The following is a 25,324-nucleotide window of genomic DNA, read 5'->3' as shown; positions in this document are numbered from 1 at the left end:
CAGGAGCAGGAGCAGGAGCAGGAGCAGGAGCAGGATGTCGGTGCTCAGCGCAGTGCCTTTCCTGAAGCCCGTCCATGTGAGGTCCCCCCGCAGCCCTCCCGGCCGCCAGCGCCGTCACACGCTGCCTGCCAGCGAGTTCCGCTGCCTCAGCCCCGAGGATGCCGTCAGCGTGTTCGAGATCGAGAGGGAAGGTGAGGGGCTGCCGGGGGGGTCCTTCCCTTCCCTTCCCTTCCCTTCCCTTCCCTTCCCTTCCCTTCCCTTCCCTTCCCTTCCCTTCCCTTCCCTTCCCTTCCCTTCCCTTCCCTTCCCTTCCCTTCCCTTCCCTTCCCTTCCCTTCCCTTCCCTTCCCTTCCCTTCCCTTCCCTTCCCTTCCCTTCCCTTCCCTTCCCTTCCCTTCCCCCTGTGCTCTTTGAGGCCACGTCCTGGTGGCAAAACCCTCCCTGTGTGCCCTCGTGGGTGATAAGGAGGGACTCAGAGGCTGTGGCTTGTGGCCAGGCCACCCTGGGCTCGCTAATGAGGTGTGGAGGAGCTGTGGTTAATGAGGGGCAGAACCACGGCCCTCAGCTCACCCACTCCCTGTGGTGTGGGGATGATGGGAGGTGATGCCCTGGGCTGAGCAGCCTGGGGTGATCCTGGACCAGATGTCCCAGAACAGCCCTGGGAGCCAGTGGGCAGCAGGAGAGGGGGGGAAGTGGGAGGAAGGACACCACGCTCTGCCTCCGGTCACACTGGGAGATGCACCCCAGCAACCTTCCCCCTCCCTTCCACCCCAGGCACCCCCAGCTCCCCTCTCCCAGACTCACCCGGCCCATTTCTCCGTCCTCCCCTAAGGGAGATGCGGGGAGGGAGGGTTCATCTCAGCACCCACCGCAGTAGCCTTGGAATCAGCAGCAGGAGCCTGAAGCCAGCTCCTGGGCCAGGGGGAGCTGCTTTTGGATGAGCAGAGCCGCTCCCTGGAGCCACCCGGGCCCCTCAGAGCTCCTTTAGACCAAGTAGGAAGCAGGACGCAGGATCTCTCCCCATCACATCCCGCTTTCATCACCCACATCGGTGCTGGGGGGTGTCCCAAAGGGTCTGGGTGCCCCTGGTCCCCCCCTCCACTCACTGCTATCCCCCTCCAGCCTTCATCTCCGTCTCCGGGGACTGTCCCCTCCACCTGGATGAGATCCGGCACTTCCTGAACCTGTGCCCGGAGCTGTCCCTTGGCTGGTTTGAGGAGGGGCGGCTCGTGGCCTTCATCATCGGCTCCCTCTGGGACCAGGAGAGGCTCAGCCAGGTAAGAACCAGACCCTGTTACCCCGGCTCGTGCACTGGGGACCAGAAGCTCCCTGGGGTTACCCAGGAAGTGTTCTCCCAAGGCTGTGCTGGGGGAAATTAACTTCCTCAGTAATTACTTTTACTGATGCTGTTAAAAATACGCCAATTAATTCCCCTCAGCATTCATTTCAGGATTAAAAAGCCTCCAAGGATGATGGGGGAGCTGAAGGGGGATTGCACTGCGGACCCTTGTCCTTATGGGGGGGATGTGGACCTTGAATCTGGGGTTCAGTCTGGAGAAGAGAAGGCTCGGGGAGGACCTGATGGCTCCCTACAAATGCCTGACAGGAGGATGGAGCCAGGAGGGGCTGGGCTCTGCTCCCAAGGAACAAGGGATGGGACAAGAGGAAACGGCCTCAAGCTGCACCAGGGCAGGTTTAGATGGAGCTGAGGAACAATTCCTGCCCCAGAGGGTGCTCAGGCATTGGAACAGGGCAGGGCTGCAGGCACCGTCCCTGCAAGTGTTCACACAGCGTGGAGACGAGGCCTCAGTGCCATGGGTTAGGGGTGGCCTTGGCAGGGCTGGGTTGGACCGGACGAGCTTAAAGGGCTTTTCCAACCCCGTTCTCCAATCCCGCGGGGCTGGGAGCCCGGACCCGAGCAGGACGGGCCCTGACCCCGCGCTCCCCCTGCAGGCAGCGCTGACCCTGCACCGGCCGCAGGGCTCGGCCGTGCACATCCACGTGCTGGCCGTGCACCGGGGCTGCCGGCAGCAGGGCAAGGGCTCCATCCTCATGTGGCGGTACCTGCAGCACCTGCGGGGGCTGCCCGCCGCCCGCCGCGCCCTGCTCATGTGCCAGCGCTTCCTCGTGCCCTTCTACCAGAAGTGCGGGTTCCGGGCGCTGGGGCCCTGCGCGGTCACGGTCGGGGACTTGGCCTTCGTGGAGATGGAGCACGCCGTGCGGGGACATGCCTTCCTGCGCAGGAACAGCGGCTGCTGAGCCCCGCGGCCCAGCCCCGCCGATGGGGACAGGAGGAGGCAGCGGCCGCCCTGCATCCCCACCGCAGCTCCGCATCCGCCCCTCTGCCTTCCAGCCACGGACGGCCTGGTCCCATCCCAGCGCTGACCCCATGGGCTCTGCTGCAGCCGTGGCTGTGCGGACAAGCCGGGGCTAAGGCCCCCCCTCCCCCGGGCATGGAAAGGTTGGGGGTCTCTGCTGATACAAGGGTGCTCCGAGCCACGGTTTGCAGACACCCAGTAAAGCCCACGCATACACATGCCCCAGCCCTGCACCCTCCCCAGCACCCCCCCATGGCCAAACCCACCCTGAGCAGCCCTCAGACCAAGCAGGGCTCCTGGCAGACGCTCCCCTGCCTGCAAACATCCATTCAGAGCCCTTGGAGCGCATCCCCAGCCCCACATTGTGGAGCCTCCCTTGGGGGCCACACCGAACCAGTGCCCCCCAAACCCACGTCTTGCCCCAGGACAAGCCTTCTGCAAACACCTCAAGCTGTTGGCAAGCAGCAAATAAAGGCACGGTGATGGTTTTCTACGCAGCCTGTGTGTTTGTGTCCTGCTCTGACACTCACCTCGCCACAACAGCCACAGCCAACAGCCCTTGGGGCATCTTGGCTTTGAGGGAGATGGGGCAAATCCAGGCCTGGGTCATTCAATGGAGGGGACACAGAGAGGGAGCTCTGTCCTTAGGCAAGGTGAAGGGGATCCATGGATCTTTTTACTGCAGGTATTTGGCTTCCCCTTCCTGAGACCCTCAAAATCCTGTCCCCTGAGAGGAGATGGGGAGAGCCCAGCCCTGCACCCCAGGGCAACAACCCCAAGCTCATCCTCCCTCCCTGACACACCAACCACCACCAAAACCACCGCAGCAGCTGAAAGCGCTGCATCCCCGTGCCCGAGGAGGGAGAAGAGGCCTTTGTGTCTCATTAAATACAGGTAGAAATTTATTAAGGAAGGGGAAAAAAAACCCACAGCTTTTAAAAAAGTATCAAAAAGAGACAAATGAGGTGAAGTGTTCGTCTTTGGCTGGAGCAGCAACGGGAGGGGTGGGGGTGAAAACTGGCCCGTGGAGGGGGGAAGGATGCAGGAAAGGATGCAGGGAGGGATGGAGGTGCCACATTGCTCCCAGGCTCACCCCAGGAGCAGCTGTGGACAGAGGGAGCCTTGCTCCCAGCCCTTGAATACTCATCCCAGGACACCCCAGCTGGGGGTTTCCCACCTTCCCCCATTTAACAGTGCTGAGACCCACCAGCACCAGAGCAACACACATCAGGGAGAGACAGCCCAGCTCCAACCCAGCCCAGGGGGGTCAGTGGCCCCAGGAAGGACCTGCCTTCACACTGCGGCCGGCAGCAGGGCCACGGGGATGCTGGGGAGCAGCAGCCAGGGCTGGGGCAGGCAGGGGAGGAGGACGGCGACTGCCCCATTCTGCACTCCTGTCTGCACCATTCGAGGTGCGAGGGCTCCTGGGTCTCTGTGCTTTGAAGGAGGAAAGGGGTAACGATAGGGACGGGAGGCAGAAGCAGGAGGGGGAGCACAGACAGCTTCCTGAGGGGTCTCTGGGCTTCAGGAGCAGCCACACAGGCACCCAGGGTGTTTTCCTCCATGCCTGCCTCCTGCCATGGCCCTATGACCACAGCACCTGCAGCCCCTCTGCTTCCAAAAAGGGAATTTCACTGAAATGAGGAGAAAAGAAATGCCCCTGCCCCAAGTCCTGCCTCTCCATCCAGCCCAGGGAGCAAGCACACGTCTCCTTCCATTGCCTTAGGGGAACAGGAGATGCGAGAGCAGGACTGACAAACACCTTCAAAGCCCAGCTCTGAACACCTCAGAGCCGCAGCACAGACCCTGGGGAGCCCAAAGTGGGGAACCCCTGGGCACAAAGAGCTGCAGGTAAATACCAGTGCCCCCGCAAAAAAGGGGGTCGAGTTCACAGTATGAGCTGCAGCACCTGGGGCACCGAGGTGGGACGGGACCGGGACAGGCAGGGCCCCCCAGCAACATCCTCCCCCCCGCCAAGGCTGGGAGCCCTGGATGCACCAAAATCCCACATCCCTTGAGCCTTTCCCCACACAGGCAGCAGTCAGGGTTGGTCCCCAAACCAGTTATGGGCTTTTCAGCCCCAAAGGGGTGCAGGGCTGGCTCCAGCCCCACTCTCCACTGCACCCCTAGTGTTTAACAGGGGTAAGCCCAAGGATGAGCCATGCTCAGGGTCTGCCCCATCCTGGAGCATCTCCAACAGGCCGGTGGGGACCCCTCCATGGGCAGCATCACCAGTGGTGCCTCTCCCAGCGCCATCCCCACCAGCGGTCAGTGCAGGACCTGCTCCAGCTCGTACTTCTCGCAGAACTTGCTGGTGAAGGGCAGGCAGGTCAGGTATTCCACCCAGCGCCAGTTCACCGGGTACACGTAGAGCCACACCACCAGCGAGGCGAAGAGCCCCACGAACACCAGCAAGGAGACGATGATCATGGCTCGCTTGCGGTACTTGTCCACCGTGCCGAAGGTGATGTAAGGCAGGAAGGCGAAGGAGAGGAGGAGGCCGCTGAGGAAGCCGAAGAGGTGAGCGATGTTGTCAATCCAGGGCAAGAGACCGCAGATGAAGAGGAAGAGGACGATGCCGAAGAGGTTGAGGAAGGCTTTCCAGGGTTTCTCCAGCACTTGCCAGCTCTGGAAGAGCTCCACAAAGAGGCAGGCCAGCAAGCCAAACTGGGAGCCGGCAGGGCCCACCTGCAGGGACGGGAAGTCAGGACTGACCCTGCCACATCACCCCAGACACATCCCTGTGTCCACAGGGACCATAGAATCCCAGCCTGGTTTGGGTTGGAAGGCACCTGAAAGCTCCTCCAGCTCCAACCCCTGCCACGGGCAGGGACCCCTTCCACTAGAGCAGCTTGCTCCAAGCCCCTGGGTCCAACCTGGCCTTGAACACTGCCAGGGATGGGGCAGCCACAGCTTCTCTGGGCACCCTGTGCCAGCGCCTCAGCACCCTCACAGGGAAGAGCTTCTGCCTCATATCCAACCTAAATCTCCCCTGTTTGTTTGAACCCATCACCCCTTGTCCTGTCACTGCAGTCCCTGATAAAGACTCCTCTCCAGCATCCCTGTAGCCCCCTTCAGACACTGAAAGGATCATCTCTTCCCCTTGCAAAACATATTTGGCTCCTGCATCGCTCCTGGGGCTGCATTTACACCAGTGCAGGGCTCAGGGGAGGGAGCAGGGGAGGAACAGGAGGGAAGATGCTGGTGCTTTCCATGACTCAGCAGCCGGCAGCATCACCCCCTCCCCGGCCCTGTCCCGATGCACCCCGGGGATTAGGGTGCTTGGTGTGATCTCATTTAAAGCTGGCAGGGTTTGGTGCCAGCAGATTAGCCATCTGCCTGCCCGGGGACCCTGCACACACACCGACACGTGGCAACGCGTGACCCACACGTGTGAGCCACATATGTGGGGCAGAGACCCCCCCCTCCCCTTGCCATGGGAACAGCAAAACCGGTCAGGGGATGAGAGCTCTGCTTTGCAGCCCCCTCCCAGGACAGCCTGGGGATGGGTGCCCTGGGCAGCCGGCTGGTTTGGGGTGATGTGGGACAAGCACCCCTTCCCCAGCCTCACCTCTGCCCTGTACGGCAGGAAGATGGCACTGGCCAGGTTGCCCGTGATGCCGCTGAGGATGAAGATGATGGAGATGCGGTGCCAGCCTGCCAGCTTCTCCAGGTCCCTCAGCACCGTCATCTGGAAGGTCACCGACACCAGGCAGTGGATGATGCTGGGGGAGAGACCCTGAGTTAGAGACCTCCTGTCCTGCCATTGCCCCTGCCCAGCCCTCCCACCCGCTGCCCCGGGCCATGAGGCAGCTGACAAAGCACCGTGAACAGCACGTGCTGTAATCTGGGCTGTTCTCTCCTCTTCTCCCCCAAGCCATTGGGGATCACAGACATACAATCCCAGCCTGGATTGTGTTGAAGGGACCTTAAGATCATCCAGTTCCAGGGACACCTTCCACTAGAGCAGCTTGCTCCAAGCCCCTGTGTCCAACCTGGCCTTGAACACTGCCAGGGATGGGGCAGCCACAGCTTCTCTGGGCACCCTGTGCCAGCGCCTCAGCACCCTCACAGGGAAGAGCTTCTGCCTAAGAGCTCAGCTCAGTCTCCCCTCTGGCAGGTTAAAGCCATTCCCCTTGGCCTGTCCCTACAGGCCCTTGTCCCAAGCCCCTCTCCAGGTTTCCTGGAGCCCTTCTAGGTTTCCTCCCCGTGGACAGCCCGGTGCCCAGGACACAGGGGCTGCACTCACCCAGCGTGCAGGAACAGGGACAGCCACAGGCGGTAGAACTGATCGGGGACCTCCGGGTTGAGGAAGGGCAGGAGGCCGCAGACCTCGTCCAGGCAGTGCACCTGCAGAGGCAGGAGGGGTCAGGGGGAGATGGGGCTCAGCCCCAGCGCAGCGCCGCAGGGAGCACAGGATGGGGCACAGGGAAGCCATGCATCAGTTGGGGGGGGGGGGACCCTGGCTGCTGTGAGGCACCCACATTGCTCAGGTGCTGGGAAGAGAGCAACCAAGCATCCCTGGGGCTGCAGGAGATCCTGAAGGGATGTTTTCCTGCCCAGAATGTGCCCTTCCCAAGGACACCGGTGCTGCCCGGGTGAGGCTGGCTCAGGCACTATGTTCCCTCCTACCCACAGCCCAAGTCAGGCACGCAGTGGCCAGAGTCCAGCTTACAGCTGGGAAAGTCCCTGCACTTTGCATCCCATCCTCTCAAACGCATCCCATTCCATAGCATACCCTAAATCCCTTCGGCGTCAGCATGGCAACGTGTGACCCACCTGCTCCCATGTCCCACCGTGCCTCCCAGCCCCATACCTGCGAGCAGAGTGTTGCCTCCTCATGGAAGTAGCCGTGCATGAACTCACAGTATTCCCGCGTCGTAATCTCGCAGCTGGGCAGAGGCAGGAGCGGGATCACTTGGAGCTGAAATCGCTCCCATTCCCATAGCATCCCCCTCCATTCCAGCAGCCACCGCACTTCCCACCCCAGTGAGGATCCATAACCTCCCTCTTCCCCCGTCTCCAATGGGACAAGAGGCAGCGGTGGCGGATGTCCCCATCGCTGTGACCCACCTGCCCTTGGTGCCGATGCAGCAGGGCCGGCCCTTGATCTGGCAGTCCATGTGGGTGAAGCCGCTGTGGTTGGTTTTAGTCTCGTAGGTGCAGATCTGGAAGCAGGAGCCATGGATGGGGTCCAGCCCCAGGCTCTCCCCACAGCCCATGGCCAGCCCAGCCGCCCATGGAGGTGCCACCACGGTGCCACCCAGCTCATGGTGCCACCAGGCTCTTACCGGCCACTTGGTGATGTCGTCTGGCCACACGTGGGGTGGGTTGGATGCCGGCTCCTCGCATGTCCTGGGGGGAGGAGAGAGGTGGGGGTCAGGATGGATCCCCCCCAGCACATCCCTCCCTATAGACCGGTACCCCCCCACCCCGGGCACAGACAGCCCTGGGACCTGCCCCTTCCCCTGGCTTGGGGGGGATCCTGCACATCAGTGTCCTACAACACCCCACAGCAGCACCTTCCATGGGTGAACCCCCCCAGCCCCATCGATGCCCCCTCACCGCATCATCCATCCCAGCAGAGCAGGGCAAGCAGGGACCGGCGCAAGACAACGGCATCTCCCACTGCTCCCTGTGTTTAGGACAGACCCCACCTCACTTTCCCCACTGATTCCCTCCTTATCATTGACGTGGTGTGTCAGACCTCCCAGCCCCTTGCACAAGAGGATTCGAGGTACCCAAGCTGCAAACACAGCACCTCCATGGTGCCCCATGCGCAGCTGGGTGACCGTGCCACCTCTCACCAGCCATTTGTCACCCCTACCTGGGGTCCTGGTGACACACAGCCCCTGACATCCTCTTCTCCCCCGAGCCCAAGGCTGGTGCATTGGTGCCGGGCCACTTGATGAACGTTGCCAGCGTCTCCTGCGGGAAGGATGGATGGAGAGGCTGAGGATGCTGCAGCGAACGCCCCGCTCTGACCCCACGTTCATCCTGCCCTGGTGCAGTGCAGGGTGGAGATGGCTTCCCCCTTTGCTGCAGGGATCCCCAGCGCCTCCCGGTGCACGCACCGAGCAGTCCTGCGGCAGGGTCTGGATGCAGCCCGAGTTGTCGTTCTGGACGCAGCATCCCGAGCCACGCTCCCGGTCCCGCTCGCGCTGGATGAGCCGCTCCACCTGCCGGTCCTTCCGGATGCAGGGGGAGAACTTGGCTCCCAGGTGGATCAGGTCGATCTGGGAGGGAAATGCCAGTGCAGGGGATGCTCTGTGAGCCCCCTTGTAACTCCCCTTCACCCTCCAGCTGCCCTGGGGAGAGCCCAGCAGGGGCAGGGGGGCCCCATAGGCCATAGCCCTTGAATTGCCATTACCTTGGTGGGGGGGAAGGCAGGTGGGAAGGGGATTGGGTCCCTTCTGAGCATCCCACCATGATGCTGCAGCTCTGGGAAGCAGGCAGCAGGTCCAGAGGGAGGGGGGTACCAAGGGCTGGGATGAGGGACTGAGCTTCTTGTGGGGGAGAGGAGCATCCCAGGGCTCGGGGCAGGGGTCACAGCAGCTGGTGGGGGGCAGAGCCTCAGGTGGGGGGTGAGGGGCAGTGGTCCAGCAGGGTCCTTACCGAGCTGGGCCCGATCCAGAAGTTTTCCTGCTGGATGTACTTGACGCTCTCATAGACACCCTTGTTCCTCAGCACCTGCAGAGCCAGGCCAGGGTCAGCACTCGCTCCCTCTGCTCGTGGGGGGCTGAGCAGCCCCTTTGTCCCAGGGGAAGGGCTGCTGGGTCCCACAGCAACGTGGGGAGGAGAGCAGCTCTGCCGGAGCACGTGTGCACCCCTGCCCTGGCTGTTTAATGGAGCCTCTCAAACAGCAGGAGCCAGCAGCAGCCCAAGATGCTCCCAGCTCCAGCAGGAGAGCGTGGGGACACTGGTGGGCATGGTCCCCCCGGGAAGATGGATCCCTGCTCTGCTCTCCAGCCGGCTGATAATGAACCCCAGGGGGAGGACCACGTCTTTAACACCCGCTGGGTGTGAAAGGCACCCTTGGGCACCAGCCTTGCTTTCCCCAGCAGCCACACATCACCGCAGAGCTGGGAGGTGACCACCCCAGCCAACAGCTCTTAAACTTACTAACTCTGTCGTCACATGCTGGGTGAAGCCGATGGGAGCGATGCCGTAGGTGCCAATGACCAGCAAGGTGATGAGGATGTGGACAAAGGTGATCCAGTAGGTGAAATATGGCCTGTGGAGGAAAGAACCCAAAATCAGAGCCCAGCTCAAGGAAGGTTGGATCTTAGGCAGAAGCTCTTCCCTGTGAGGGTGCTGAGGCGCTGGCACAGGGTGCCCAGAGAAGCTGGGGCTGCCCCATCCCTGGCAGTGTTCAAGGCCAGGTTGGACACAGGGGCTTGGAGCAAGCTGCCCTAGTGGAAGGTGTCCCTGCCCGTGGCAGGGGTTGGAGCTGGAGGAGCTTTAAGGTCCCCAACTCAAACCAGGCTGGGATTCTGTGGTGGGCAAAGGGATGCCGCAGTGCCCCAAGCCCTGATCCCCGTCCCACGGGTGCCCCCTCACCGGTGGCTGTCGGTGATCTCCAGCTGTGACTGCACGATGCTGCTCAGGCTGCGCCGGTACGTGCGGTTGAGCCACTTGCCCACCACCCCCAGCCCGTAGTAGCGCTTCTTGCGGTCGAAGGCGAAGTGCTTCACCTTGGAGGCGATGCGCCGGCCTCGCCGCGGAGCCGGCCCGGCACCGGCACCAGCACCGGCCGATGGGAGCCGGGCACCCTCCTGCCTGCAGAGAGAGGAGAGACCCGCACAGGCTGGAGCCAACGGGGTGAGGGTCAAGAGGCAAAGTGCGGGTCCTGCACCTGGGCCACAGCAACCCCTGCAACGCTCCAGGCTCGGGAAGAGCGGCTGGAAACTGCTCATGGACCTGGAGCTGGGGGCGCTGAGTGATGGAGCTGAACGGGAGCAGCTTGTGCCCAGGGAGCCCCCAGCATCCTGGCCTGGATCAGCACCGGTGCGGCAGCAGGGCCGGGTCAGGGATTGTGCCCCTGGTGAGGCCGCACCTCGAATCCTGTGTTCAGCTCTGGGCCCCTCACTCCAAGACCTTGAGGTGCTGGAGCGGGGCCAGAGAAGGGAATGGAGCTGGTGCAGGGCCTGGAGCACAAGTGTGATGGGGAAGGGCTGAGGGACCTGGGGGGTTCAGTCTGGAGAAGGCTCAGGGGGACCTGATGGCTCCCTACAAGTGCCTGACAGGAGGATGGAGCCAGGAGGGGCTGGGCTCTGCTCCCAAGGAACAAGGGATGGGACAAGAGGAAACGGCCTCAAGCTGCACCAGGGCAGGTTTGGATGGAGCTGAGGAACAATTCCTGCCCCAGAGGGTGCTCAGGCACTGCACCATGGTGGGGCACTTGGCAGCTGGTACTCACGGGGTGGGCTGCTCCACCTCAGGGGACACCCTGGCATCCTCCCCCACTGGGTGCATCCGCAAATAGGTGGCTGATAGGGGTGGCGACTCAAAGACATCATCAGGCATGGAATACGTCTCGTCGTGCATGTCCATCTGGAAGCAGGATGCAGATGTGTTCTTGCATGCCCATCACCAGGCCAGGCTGGCTCCAGAGCCTGGGGAGGGGGTGATCTCCACTGACATCCCTCTAACTGCACATCACAGGGTGTGAAACGTGCCCACGCTGGTGGCATCGTTCCCTGCCTCCCCCAAGGAGCATCACCAAGACCTGGGCTCCACAGTGTCAGGCATAGAAGCCACCAAGGCCCCTGTTTCCAGCACATGGGGTGCCCATTAGAGCCCCACTCCACACCCAGCCCCTGTGCAGGGCACCAGGATCCTCCCTGCTCCAGCAGGGAACAGCACTCGCCTTACTGAAGAAGGACGAGTCCAGGGTATCAGCAGCATCCACCATGTCCTCGTCCATGAAGCTGGGGTACATGAAGCTCCTCTTGTTCCTCTGCTTGGGAGCCAGTGGCTCCAGGACAGAGCGTCCCTTTGGCAGAGGAAGCAAATGGGGGTAAGCAGTCAGAAGCCCCCCAGCTTTTGCAGCACCGAGGGCTTCTTGCAGCTCCCCTCCCCTAAACCAAGTGGCAAGGATTAAACCCCAACAGGCCTCCATATCCCCCAGTGTGGAAAGGGCAGGCGGCAGGAGCTGCCTTTAGCTCCTCAGAGCCATGGACCATGACCATGTCAGTCAGCACGACAAGAGAACCCTGAACCCCGTGCGGTCCCAGTGCCGCAGACCTGCTCCCAAGGCTCGCCCAGGGGCTAGAGAGCTGCAGGAGCTCCCTGGCCCCTCAGCAGTGAAACCCAGAAACGGCTTTCCCCAGGGATGCGCAGTTCCCACCAGAGCTTCCCTTTCTGAGCAGAGCCCAGGGGAAACCCTACCAATGGGATGGGGCTGGAACCCGGGTCGGGAAGACGAGGATACCCCCGAGACTCACGCGGAGAAGGGCTGCGGCCGCCTTGAAGCTCATGTGGGCCACGGACTCTCTCTTCCTGCGCGGGAGGCGGCTGTAGCCCGAGCGGATGCTGTTGAAGGAGGCCAAGGAGACAACGCCGGGGGTGAGCGGGGGCAGGACGTGGTGGGGCGTGTGGGGCCGGTCGGTGTCATCGGGGTGGCGGAAGGGACGGCCCCTGGCCAGCGGGTCCACGATCTGGAGGAGGGCAGAAGGCATCAGCGGAGGGACGGCGAGGCCGGGAGCCGGACCCCGCGCCACGAGCATCTACCTTGGGCATCTTGGCGGGCTTGGGTGACTCGGTGGCTTGGAAGGAGGGCACCTCCTGGCTGGGCAGCTCCATGTCGCGGTAGGCAGGCTTCAGCTTGCCGTACCTCATGCTGCAGTGCTGCAAGCTCTTGCGCTGCCACTGCTGCCGCTTCCCCTCCCAGTCGCTGCTGACACCAAACCACTGCGCCGTGCCCCTGCGCACACCGTGGGCACACTGAGCACACGGAGCACACCACCATGGGCACACTGAGCACACCGCGGGCACACTGAGCACACCACCATGGGCACACTGAGCACACCCTGGGTACACTGCTCACACCGTGGGCACACTGAGCACACCGCGGGCACACTGAGCACACCACGGGCACACTGAGCACACCACCATGGGCACACTGAGCACACCGCGGGCACACTGAGCACACCACGGGCACACTGAGCACACCACCATGGGCACACTGAGCACACCGTGGGCACACTGAGCACACCGCGGGCACACTGCTCACACCACGGGCACACTGAGCACACCGTGGGCACACTGAGCACACCATGGGCACACTGAGCACACCACCATGGGCACACTGAGCACACCACCATGGGCACACTGAGCACACCGCAGGCACACTGCTCACACCACGGGCACACTGAGCACACCGTGGGCACACTGAGCACACTGAACACACCACCATGGGCACACTGCTCACACCGTGGGCACACTGAGCACACCACAGGCACACTGAGCACACCGCGGGCACACTGCTCACACCACGGGCACACTGAGCACACCACCATGGGCACACTGAGCACACCTTGGGCACACTGAGCACACCTCGGGCACACTGAGCACACCGCGGGCACACTGAGCACACCGTGGGCTCACTGAGCACACTGAACACACCACCATGGGCACACTGAGCACACCGTGGGCACACCGAGCACACCACGGGCACACTGAGCACACCCTGGGTACACTGCTCACACCGTGGGCACACTGCTCACACCACGGGCACACCGAGCACACCGTGGGCACACCGAGCACACCGCGGGCCCACTGAGCAAACCGCGGGCACACTGAGCACACCCTGGGCACACTGAGCACACCGCGGGCACACTGAGCACACCGTGGGCACACTGCACGCATCGGTCCCCCCACCACGGGTACCACAATCCCACCCAGGCATCCTCCTTTGGGGTGGGTGATGTGTGTTGGGGTGACTCAGAAGGGTGGTTTTGACCTGCTATGGGACTCAATGAAGGGATGCTGCAGAGGTGTCATTGGCTCTTGGGTCTCTCAGGAGAGGTAACTCCATTGAGACTTGCACCTTGCACAGGACAGGATGAGCAGGGTAATTGTTTTTTTTATGGATTGGCAGGAAATGTGTTTAAACTTAAACAGGGCAGATTCAGGTTGGGCACAAGGCAGAAGCTCTTCCCTGTGAGGGTGCTGAGGCGCTGGCACAGAGCAAGCTGCTCTAGTGGAAGGGGTCCCTGCCTGTGGCAGGGGGTGGAGTTGGAGGAGCTTTAAGGTCCCCTCAACCCAAACCAGTCTGGGATTCTGTGATTCTATGGTGTCCAGAACGCATCAGCTCTGGTCTGCAGCAGACATCCAGCTCGAGGAGCTTGCGAAGGTTCTACACAAACAGGGCTCAGAAACGTCCCCAGTGTACAGGAACTGTGGATGACCACTAAACAACTGCTGCAGGATTATCCCAGGCAGACACCAGCGAGTCAAAGCAGAGCTGCACAAAACCCTCAAACACATTCCCTTTGGAGACACAACTCTCATCCCATCCCAAGCTGGTACCCGCAGCCACAGCACCCCAAGAGGGACTGAAGGACCCCTCCTGTGACCCAGCTGCTGCCAGAACCCTTCCCAGCCCTCACTTTCGGATGCTCTGGGATAGGGAAGTCTGCCGGCGGAAGCCGGGCCGGTGCTCCAAGCCATCGGATCCCTTCGAGCGGGGCTCCTGCAGGCTCTTGCTCTTTCTGTAGATGGGGACCTTGGAGGGCTGGAAGGCAGAGCAAGGCATTAGGGGCAGGATGGCATAAGGGGGTCCCTTAGGGACAGCAGCCCCTCAAGCCCAGCGTGGGATGGATGCAGGTCCCCATCTCTCACCTCCTTGCGGGTACCATCCTCCTCCGCCTCCCGGGGGGGGATGATGATGGAGAGGTTGGGGGGCTTCTTGCTCTGCAGGCGGCTGCTGCTGGAGCGGCTGCCCCCGTTCTTGTCCCCCGCTGACATCTCGGGCCGGCAGCAGTCGGCAGGCTGGGGGTGCACGGAGTCAATGGGAGGGGAAGAAGCATCTCCACTGGATCCCAGCAGGAGGGGGGATCCCACCAGCCTCAGCCCCTGTGCTGCTGAGACCTCGCCACCATCAGCCCAGCTGCTGTGTCCCCAGGCCCCACACCCCCTCCCTGGGGCTGGGTGAGCAGAGGGGCTTCCATCAGGACCACCAGGAGCCCCCCTCAGCTGCCAGGAGCAGAGTGAGGGACGTCGGGAGTGATGGGTCAGAGCACCCCAACACCCAGCACGTGCCTGTGGGACACCTGGGTTGGACACCCCATCAGGATGCGCCTGATGGGATGCACATGGGACCTGGGGGGGGTCCCTGCAAGCTCATGGCACACGGCTGCAGCTCTCACACACAGGGACATGATCCCTCCTGGTTGGACACAGCAAGGGAATAAAGGCAAAAGCCTGACAACTCCCAGTTCACATCCCAGCCTGTCCCACAGCCCCGTGTCATGGATGGCTCCTGCTGCAGCGAGGGGCTGGGGCAGCCCGGGCCACCTCCAGCCATGGAGCCAGGACCTGCCATGTGTTGGGTGCCCCATGGGAGAGGAGATGCAGGACATTCCCTCTGCACATGCACAGAGAGGCCAGGCTGGGAGATGGAGTCCTGCCCGGCACCACATGCCAAGAGGAAGAAGCTTAATGGCCAAGAGGTGGTTAATTCCTCAAGCAATCCCATCCCAAGGGTCCCTGCAGCCCAGCTCCACCTGGCAGGACCTCACAGGAAAGGTAATTCCATGTGAGCACGAGGAGGGAGTTCCAGATCCTATTAGGTGCTATTAGGGAGCATGACCACTCCGGCCTCCTCCCGTCCCCCGGCCACGTGCCAGCACTCAGGGGACTTGCACAGGTCTTAGGAGCATCCCCTGTCCCCCTCCAGGCACAGCCATGGCACAGGGATGGTGCCACAAGCACGGGATCTGCTCCTTAAGGGGAGACAGGAGATGGCCCCCTCCATCCGAGGGGGACACCCCTGGGGGCACAGGCATCCTGCTGGGCTCTTCTGCTGCAGCCCTGCACCACTGAGTGGAGCTCAGAGCCCAGCAGTGCCACCGGCTGGAGCCAGGCTGAGAGAGCTGGGCTGGGTCAGCCTGGAGGAGAGAAGGCTCCTGAAGGGGAGACCTGAGAGCAGCTCCAGTGCCTGAAGGGGCTCCAGGGAGAGGGACTTCCCCGCCTCCCTCCTCCCCAGAGGCACCGAAGCAGCACCCTTGGGTGCTGCCGGCAGCTCAGCTGCTGCCTCACCCCTCGCTGCCACTGAGCACCAAAGCTGGGAGCACCCAGCTCCCACCTTCCCCCTAGGGGCTCAGAGCCAGCGCTGATCCCCACACCAGGGCCTCGCTACCTCATAAGAGTAGTGGGGATCCCACGGGGCACGTCTCGATGGCAAACACCCGCGGCAGCCTTCCTCGTCCTCCTCCTCCTCTGTCCTTCACGCACGGGAGCCCCGGAGCAGGGCCAAGCTCCTCCTGCCTCACCTGGGAGGGAGAGAGGCTGCAATGAGAACCCACGCATGGGAACACGGGAGAGGGCTGCAGGAGCAGTGGGGTGGAGGGAGAGCGGAGCTCGGCGCTCCCTGGGCTCTGGGGATGGAGCTGCCGGCAGCCAGGCACCAGGCACAGGGACCAGCCCCTGGCACAGGGCAGCGGGAGCAGGGGAAGCCACCGCTTGCAGTGATGCACTTTGCTCTGTGACAGGGGGGCTGCATGGGGCTGGGGGGGGAGCTTTCACCCACCGCTGCCTCCCAGGCCTGGCTCTTGGGAAGCGGGACAGCTGCAGGGAATGCCGGTGCCTGGCCGAGGTGTTCCATAGCTCCGAGCTGGGAGAACGCCAGCCCCACGAGCAAAACTTTCCATGCCACTGGTGAGCTGGAGACGCTGTTTGTTTGCCTCCCAGGGCAGGAGCTCAAAGCGCCAGCTGCTCCAGAGAGCCGGGAATGGGAACATGCTGGGCGCAGAGCGAGCGCTGGGACACCCTCATCCGTGCTGGGGAATGGCTCTCAGGGTGGGAGCCAGCACAGCCGGGAGCACAGAAACTGGAGCCAAGCTGTGCTGTTCAGAGGTGCGAGCGGACGTGGTGCTCTCACATCCCTACCCCAAAATCCCATCCCCATCCTCTCCCATCAATCACACCCCAGGCAGCCTTTGGCTTCCTGGCCAAAGCAGGTTTAAACCCCGGCTTCATCCCCACCGGGGCCTCCTCCGAGGTGACGCAGCTCCCGAGGGACCTGGCACATCCCGGCGGCACCTGCCATCCCGGTCACGGGGCAGAGCCGGAGCTGCTCCCATGGCTCCGTGCATTAACACAGGATTTGGCACTGGGAGAAAGCAGGGAGGACGCGAGCAGCTCCCGGGGACTGAAGTCCCCTTGGCCACGTGGGTTGGGGACAGCAGCTGCCCCCAAGCACGGCTCCTGACCCATGAGAAGCTTCACTCCGTGCCAGACAGGGAAATCCCTTGGGAATGGTGCTGGGAAGGTGTTTTCCCAGCTCCCCACGTGTTTGGTGCTGGCACCCAGCCCCTGCAGCGCTGGCACCACTCTCACCCAGCATAAGAACAGGCAGCCAGCGTCTCCATCCACATCAACCCTGCCGCCAGCTCAGCACCCCCTTGTCCCCATCACCCCCAGCCCTGGGATGGGGAGCATCCCATCAGGAGCACTGCTCTGCCCCACTGTCCCTGCTGGCTGCTGGTCCCCAGGGAGCTCAGGGTGGCTCTGCCCTAGGGACAGGGAAGAGAGGCGAGAGGTGAGGTGCTGAGCTGGCATGGGGGGGATGGCTGTGTGAACACCCTGCTGTGGGGACAAGGTGGGTGACAGCGGGGGGGGGGGGGGGGGGGGGGAAAATGGGACTCAAGCCAAAAGCATGTCCTGAGCTTTTGGAGCTGTGCTTTGAGCCGGAACAAGGGTCCACAATGACACTTCAGGGAGGAAAAGATCTCCAGGGAGAGGGAAATGCAGTGGGAATGCTGCCATCACTCATGGGCAGGGGATGGAGGGGGGTAACCTGGGCTGGTCCATAAGAGCTCCCCCACCATCTTCACTTTCCCTCTCACAGCTCCCCTGTCCACTGCAGCTCACCAGAGCCTGACATCCAGCAGCCAGGGATACAGCAGCAGGGGCTGAAGCCCCCATCCCCTCCCGAAAGAGCCTGGTGAGCAACTGGGACAAGGTTTTGGTCCCCAACCAGGCAAAGCACACGGAGGGTGACCGGGGCTGGCTCCCAGCCCGGGGGTGAATGACGACAGACGCTGACCCAAGGAAACACACCCAAGGAAGAAAGCGATGGAAAAAGTGATGCAGCTCTCACAAGGCGTCAGGACGGGACGCACCGGGATGCTCCGAGCAGCACAAAGGGACCATCAGCAAGGCCAAGTGGTGACCAGGGGACGACTGAGCACAACCACCGTACGAGACACTGGAGACAAGCCTCCAGAGCAGCGCTGCTGGGATGCGCAGGCACTCGAAGGAGGATGAGGATCCCTCTCCCTGAGCACGTTGGTGTGGGGGGGAGGCAGCATTAATGGCACTGGAACACAAGTGCATCAGGCTGGTGCAATTAAGCTGGGAGGGAAAAGTGCCTCTGAGCCACCCAAGGGTGCAGGGCCGGGAGCACCCATCACACCCGTCACCCTTAATGGAGGCACCACGAGCCCCTGTTCTTCCCTCTTCATCTCCATAGGGGAGAGCAAGAAAGGGGTCAGCAATGCCACGGAGGCTCCAAAACACCCCCAGAGCCACCACTGACACTCACACCCAAGAGACCATTAGAGCCTAATGGCTGGCTATGAATTATTCATGTAAAAGACCTCTCCCAAAGCTAGAGCATCCTTAAAAGCTTCTCCCGGTTATTAAGAGCGCTGGATGGGAGAGTTAATTGGTCCAGTGGCTCTGAGCATCAAGCCCCTGTGGGCTCACACCGGAGCAGAGGACCCCTGGCACAGCCATGGCCATGGGGATGCCATCAGCCACGGTCAGCCCTGCCGTGAGCACCGGCATCCCCATGGGATCTGCTCCTAAGGGGAGACAGGGGCTGGCCCTCTCCATCAGCAGTGTGCCCTGGGGGACAGGCATCCTGCTGGGGCTGCTCTGCTGCAGCCCAGCACCACTGAGCGGAGCTCAGAGCCCAGCAGTGCCACGGGCTGGAGCCAGGCTGAGAGAGCTGGGCTGGGTCAGCCTGGAGAAGAGAAGGCTCCTGAAGGGGAGACCTGAGAGCAGCTCCAGTGCCTGAAGGGGCTGCAGGAAACCTGGAGAGGGGCTTGGGACAAGGGATGTAGGGACAGGCCAAGGGGAATGGCTTTAACCTGCCAGAGGGGAGACTGAGCTGAGCTCTTAGGCAGAAGCTCTTCCCTGTGAGGGTGCTGAGGCGCTGGCACAGGGTGCCCAGAGAAGCTGTGGCTGCCCCATCCCTGGCAGTGTTCAAGGCCAGGTTGGACACAGGGGCTTGGAGCAAGCTGCTCTAGTGGAAGGTGTCCCTGCCCGTGGCAGGGGTTGGAGCCGGAGGAGCTTTAAGGTCCTTTCAACACAAAGCAGGCTGGGATCCTGTGCTATTTCAGGCTGCCCACTCCCGTCTCCCACATCCCTGAGCCATGCGGTCGGCACCAACACCCAGAGCGGGATCTTTAACCCCATCTCCAGCAGGGCTGGGGTAACAAGATGGGGTGCGGATGCCCAGTGGGTGGCAAGACCCCAGGGGCGTGCAGGCAGCAGCGCACACCTCACCCACGCTGCCATTAGGAAATCCTCTCCCATTTTCTGTGCCGGGCAGGACATTGGGCAACCAGAGCGGGTTTGTTCAGCCTGGGCGAGCTCGGAGCGAGTGGGGAGATAGAGCAGCTGGGGGGGGGCTATGCCGGGCGCTGCTGATAATGGGGCAGCGCAGAGTCCTCACACACAGCCCCGTGGTGGGCCTCCCCGCTGCAGGGGGTTGATTCCCTGTGTGACCCTGCGGTATCCATCACTCCTGGGTGACCCCGCTGGGAGCAGCGTGGAGAGGGAAGGATTTGCCTGTGACATGTGGGAATGGGTTGAAAGAGCCACGCGGAGCACTTCCCGCATCCCAGACACAGCCTGCTCCCCATCCTTGTTAATGCCTACCAGCACAGCAACCCCATCCCCAGCACAGCGACTGCCAGCACCCAAACGCTTCCTGCCCTGCTGTGGTGGGCAGGGAGCACCAGGGAGCTGGCTCACCCACCCCACAGCTCCCCACTCGCCCTCCCCGTGGGGCTCCATGTACCCTCACGGCAGCATCACCCCAAACGGGCAGCACTGCCCGGCCCTGCTCTGCTTCCCGCAGTGGAGATGCACTGCCCGGGGTGATGGGTGATGGATGCTGCTGGAAGGGCCCTGGTTGTGCAAGGGGACCCCCAGCAAGGGAAAGCTCTTGGCTTTCCGGAGCTGGAGCCCAGGCACGTGGAGGCTTTGAGTCACCCCAACGGCTTCAGGAAGAGCAAAGGGCAAAAGTCTCCACCGGCAAACAGGCACCACGGGCAGGGCTGCAGCACTCTCCAGACCCAAGGAAAGCTCTTCTCCAGGCACCACATGGATTCCCAGGGGGACCAGGACTGATTAAACTTGGTTTTAGCTAAGAACCGAGTAACTGCTTGGAGCTACTCCAATTCCTCATCGGCTTGGCTTAAACACGGTGCATGGGCATGATGCTGTGAGCGCTTCTGCCCCGGCCGTGACTTCTGGAAGGGGCTGAGGGGTCCCAGGTCATTCTTTAGCCAAGGCACGGGAGGGCAGCCTGCCTGCAATCCCCACACCAAAGGTCATTGCTGAGTTCATTCTCACTTCCCCCTTCCAAGCATGGTTCTTGGTGCGAGGGGACGATGGGGATGGAGGGGACGTTTCTTCCTCTAGCTCTGAAAAGCACCCATTTTGAGAGCAGCTCCTGGTGTGAGGGCTCAGGCCAGACTTCCCCATCTCCCCACTGCCTGTTTCAGAGAGCACGGAGCCAGCCGGAGAGGCACTGGGATGGGAGGAACACCCCGTAGTGGCAGAGAGTCCCCTCACTGTGAGCCCTGAGCATCCATGTGGGATGCAGCAATGGGAAGTGGTGCTCAGCCCCACGCATGAATTCAGCTCATCCCAGGCACAAGACAAGCCCTGGATGAGCCCCCTCAGAACAAGCTCCCTATCTCTGGGAACAGGCTCCTTATCTTGGCTCAGCCATTTCAAGGCTGCACAATTCTGCTGCTCGCCTGTGCAGAGCGAGAGGCCCATGCTAAGGGATGCCAGCAGCTTCTCTGATGTCCCCCTGGAGCCAGCAGCTCCCTGAGGAGAGGGGACAAGGACCTTGCTGCATCCCTTTGTGCTGCGGGTGAAGGTGGCACCTGGGCACTGTCCTTTGGTCACCCCACCGAGCCACAGTGCTCCCCGGGCCCCACAGTTCAACCCAGGGAAGCTGCTCCCTGCCCACCCCTCCCCTCCCAGGCAGCACATGGTCATGGGCCATGTCTGAGCCTCCTTACCACAAGGCCAGCAGCTCCCAGATCTGCACCCTGCAGAGGAAAACCCAACCAAGAACGGCTCATCCCCATCCAACACAGCGCAAACCCGGCACGGGGGAATCCTACGCTCACCAGTGCCTATGGAAACTGTGCGATGCTCTGCCCTCATCACAGCATCACCGTGGACCTGTGCCAGCAACACACTTTGCAGCCTCTCAGCTGCCAAGAGCTGCTGATGGGGTCTCCCCCCCACCATTCCCATCCTCCTCCTGCCTCCACTCCCTGTGCCCATAGGGAAGCCACAGAGCCCACCGCAGGGGCTGGAGATGCTGATTTTTAAGGAGCATCTCCACGTCTTCCCTAGGAGCACTCGCACTGGGTTAAGCCACCACGTGCATGAGCTGGTTATGGCATCACCCATGGAAAAGCCTTACGCCAGCAGCGTGGTGCCGGTCGCGGCAAGACTTCCCTGCTCACACCACAGAGGAGCCAAGGAAAGGGCAGGGGCAGGACATGCCAAGGATTCACCCCGTGAGCTCGGCGTGCAGCCTTTGGGCTTTCACGTCATGGGAGGTCACTCCCAGCCCTGCCTGGCGTTCCTACAGGACGGCCAATTACAGGGATAACCATGGCACATCCCCGGCGCAAGCTGCTGCACGATGGACAGGGAGCGAAGGCAGCGTGGAAAGGAGCATCCCTGGGTACCACACTGCTTCCTGACACAGCACCAGCGGTGTCGAGTGAGCCGGATCGCACCCACACTCCCTGCTCTGGGGCTACGGCTGCAGCAGCAGGTTCTGCACCCGTGGCTGCTGAGTGTGACCTCGAGAGGAGCTTGAGCCGGTTTCACAGGAGGCCTTCACACTGACTCATTGGTGGCATTTCATAAGGGAAACTGAGCACTGCAATACACGAGGACTCCCTGCTTTCCCAGCCCCGGCTGCTCCAGCTGGGAGCAGCTTCCAAGGACTTCAGCAAAGTCCATACAGCTCTCCCAGATTTAAGTTTCTGGAGGAGGGAGGAGGGGGAAGCCTCCTGTGGAAAGCCTCTTACATCCTTGATTTCCACAGGGCTGCAGGCTGCTCCCAAACCAGGTATTTGGGGGTTGCTCTAATGTGACCAGCACCCTGCAATGGTGCCCCTTGGGCTGCAGGTCCCTAAGGACAAGGGGGACACAGGAGTCCTGCCAAGCAGAGGGTAGGGTTGGTTCTGGGGCCACCCAAGGCATCCTCCCTGGGTCCATTCCCCACCCTTAACACCTCATGAAGAGCAGAACCACCACCGACTGCTGTTTGCTTTGGTATTTAAGTGAAAGAAGGGCACCACTGCCAAGGGTTCCATCCATACTTGCAAGGACACGCACAGCTTGGAGGCTGGGAAACAGCCACAACCCAAAGCACCACAGGCTCCCAAATGACAGCTCCTGGTTCCTTGTAATTAAAAGGGACCATGCCCGTCTCCACTGGGGGCTCATCATGGCACCAGACATCTCCCGGCCCAGCGGGACAGCAGGGACCAGTGATTGTTACAGAGCTCTTCAAGAGGACAGAGTTTGTGATCCCATCACTTGTGGGCTCATAGGGATTTAAGGTATCAGTGTGCAGCCCTTACCAATTGACTCCTTTGGTGCAGAGCCCTGGCTTGCCCCTCTGCACTCAGATCCCTGTAGGGCTCATGGGAAACACGGGAATCTCTCAGGAGCCTTGTGCTGGCCTGGGCAGCTCCCAGCAGGGCTGCCACCCAGGGACAGGACAAGCCCTCCTTGCAGAGACCAGGGCTCCCATCACCACCACTCCATTGTAATCCCCCACTGGCCTGCTCTCCATCACCCACCCCACACTTCCTTTGATGACAAGTGCTGCTTTGCCTCCAAGCTCATCCTGAGGGCTGTTGTCAGATTAAGACTTACAACCAGCTGGAAGAAGCTCTTCCTTGTGAGGGTGCTGAGGCGCTGGCACAGGGTGCCCAGAGAAGCTGTGGCTGCCCCATCCCTGGCAGTGTTCAAGGCCAGGTTGGACACAGGGGCTTGGAGCAAGCTGCTCTGGTGGAAGGTGTCCCTGGAACAGGATGATCTTAAGGTCCCTTCAACACAAACCAGTCTATGATTCTGTGATTGTAACCAAAGGGATGAAATAAGGATTGATTTGGGGGATCCCTCAGCTTCACTGTAAGAGTTAAATGGGAGCAGCACCAAATGACAAAACACAGACCCAGAATACAGCTGTGTGCTCGACTTCCAGCCCAGTGCAGCCAAACACTGCCCGAATTCCAAAGGCATCCCAAAGAGCGCAGCCCCCAGACAGACCCAGCCCAGCCAGCCTGCATCCCAGCCTCCGAGCTGCCCTCCCAGCACCCGCTGCTCCTGCTGCACACATCCACGCTGCGGCAACACCACCCTCACACACTGAGGGCTCACACGTGCACCGAGAGCAACACCAGGCTTGCAGAATTGGTACCGGGGCGCCTGTTTCAGCTTCAACCCCAGCTCCCCACGCTGCGGTTTGCCCTTTCTCACCCAGGGCTCACAGCCTGCAATGTAGCTGCATTAGAGCCAGAGGAACCCCTGGCCAGGGGAAGTGGGAAGGCCCTGGGGGCTTGCTTCAGGCACCTGCCTTCCAGCCAACAGGAGCAGAACAGGCAGAAGCTGCCCTCCAAAATGAGCAAGTGGCGTTATTGATTGCTCCCTTCACTACAAAGGGCTTGGAAAAGCAGACCCAGGTGCAGCAGCTGGGGAGCCCGGGGAAGCCACTTGTGAAGCCACTTGTGAAGCCAGCGGTGCCTGGGGTCAGAGCAGGCAGAGGCGGCTCTGGTTTGTCCCAGGCATGGCCACGGTTGAACCCTAGAGCTTGATTTGGAGGTGGGATAGTTCCAAGCTGGTTGTTTCCCACCTGGGAAGCAGGCAGGAGCCAATGGATGCTGCTTCAGAGAGCACAATGGGGTGAGCTGAGCCGGGTGGCATTCCCCCACTCAGGACATCCATGGGGCTGCGGCTCCTGAACGCTCCAGCCCAGGAAAGTCCGGGACAGCGTCAATAATGATGAGCTCAGCCTGGAAACCCCCGGGAGCCACCGTCCAGGACTCGGGCACACAGAGGCAGGAAAGTGTCCCAGCTCCCCATGGCCTCGTGGCGGGAAGGATGACGCCGCGCTGGGGAAGAGGGCAGGCACTTCCTCTTGTGCAGGGACCCAGCGGCGACAGCACAGCCTCCCGGAGCTGTGGGGTCTCAGATGCTGTGAGCGCCACAACCCAGCTGTGGGCAAGAGGGACAACCTCTGCCTGGTCCTGCTGGCCTGGCGGCAGGGCAAGACCTAGTAAAGCTCAGCCTCAGCCCTCAGCCCCAAAGCCACTGCGACCCAACAACAACAAACCAACGGGCTGCAACAGCCACACGCAGCATCCCTCCGCTCCCTGCGGGATGTATGTACGGATGCAGGATGACCGGAGGGGCTGATCCCGGAGGGGCTGGTTTGTTTGCAGAGGGCTGGCAGCAGCGCTCACCACTTCAGCAGCACGTGTGAGCGCGCCACAGCCTTTAAACACAACCTCAAACCAGCACCAACAACAAAGCCCCGGCTTCGGCGGAGGGGAGGAGGCGCCGGTGCTCTGGGGCACAGAGGGAGCGGTCAGGGACCCGGGCACCTGCCTGCAGCTTCGGGGCTGCTGCTGCTTCCCAAGGGCACCGAACACCCACAGACCAGAAACAAACCCGCTGGAACACCCGCTTGTTCACCGGGCCGGGGAAGTGGGTCAGGGCTTCGTCCCCAGCCTGGGCAGGGGAGCGGGCAGGGACCCCCTCGCTGCTTCCCCACCGCCCGGGTCACCCCGCCGGGCCGCGCACCCGCTTCCCCCGCGATGAAGAGGAGGAAGAGGAGGGTGCCCCGGATCGGTCCCGGGTGCCCGCCCCGGAGGGACACAGCGGGGGCAGGGGGCTCCGCGCCGCCCTCTGCACAGGGTCCCGGGGGGCCGGGGCAGGCGCCCACCCCCGGTGCCGCGGGCAGGGCCGGGCGGCCGCAGGGCGGGAGGAGCGGGCGGAGGAGGAAGCTGGCGGGACGCGGCCGGGCACAAAGCAGCAACGGAGCCGGACGGGCACAAAGCGAAGCGGCGGCACCGAGACCCCGCCCCGCTCCCACCCCGACCCCGCTCACCCCGGTGCGGTCCCGGTCCCGGTCCCGGTCTCCTCCTCCCGGTCCTGGTCCCGGTACCGGTACCGGCCGCCGCTCGCAACCGCCTCCACCTGGGCTGGGCGGGGCCACACGGGGGCGGGAGCTCCAGAGGGGCGGGGCCTCTGGCATAGGCCCCGCCCAGCGCGTCACACGTGGGTGCTCCCGCGGGCCCCGCTCTGGGCATCGGGCACCGGGCTCCGGGCTGGGAGCTGGGCACCGGCACCGGGCACCGGACCAGTCACCAGTAGGACTGGGCACTGTCAGGACCGGGCAGTACCAGAAATGGTCCCCGTTAGGACTGGTCAGCGTTAGAACCAGCTCCTATTAGGAGCAGTCGCTATTAGGACCGACCACTATGAGGACCAGACAGTATA

General features: G+C 62.4%; 2 protein-coding genes across 2 annotated transcripts; one reads left to right on the top strand and one right to left on the bottom strand.

Moving 5' to 3' along the window:
* On the top strand, positions 1-2,258 carry AANAT (aralkylamine N-acetyltransferase). Its single transcript, XM_057414587.1, has 3 exons — positions 1-191; positions 1,122-1,276; positions 1,953-2,258. The coding sequence occupies exons 1-3, from the start codon at positions 35-37 to the stop codon at positions 2,256-2,258; spliced, it is 618 nt and encodes a 205-aa protein (XP_057270570.1). The 5' UTR covers positions 1-34.
* Positions 2,259-4,291: 2,033 nt separating this feature from the next.
* Positions 4,292-15,789, bottom strand: RHBDF2 (rhomboid 5 homolog 2). The gene is made up of 18 exons (XM_057414597.1): positions 15,681-15,789; positions 14,162-14,311; positions 13,930-14,054; positions 12,050-12,242; positions 11,764-11,976; positions 11,187-11,312; positions 10,737-10,870; positions 9,878-10,096; positions 9,440-9,551; positions 8,933-9,007; positions 8,392-8,553; positions 8,145-8,245; positions 7,609-7,672; positions 7,391-7,485; positions 7,134-7,209; positions 6,567-6,667; positions 5,889-6,042; positions 4,292-5,005 (listed from the first exon to the last, which is right to left on the bottom strand). Exons 2-18 carry the CDS (start codon positions 14,285-14,287, stop codon positions 4,586-4,588), a joined length of 2,496 nt encoding a protein of 831 aa, XP_057270580.1. The 5' UTR covers positions 14,288-14,311; positions 15,681-15,789; the 3' UTR covers positions 4,292-4,585.
* Between the last annotated feature and the right edge of the window lie 9,535 nt (positions 15,790-25,324).

Source organism: Pezoporus wallicus, unplaced genomic scaffold (assembly GCF_028554395.1).
Source record: "Pezoporus wallicus isolate ANWC-B61680 ecotype Strahan unplaced genomic scaffold, APGP_CSIRO_Pwel_v1 contig_7787, whole genome shotgun sequence".
In the NCBI taxonomy this organism is placed as follows: Eukaryota; Metazoa; Chordata; class Aves; order Psittaciformes; family Psittacidae; genus Pezoporus; species Pezoporus wallicus.
This window is presented reverse-complemented; position numbering and strand designations above follow the sequence as displayed.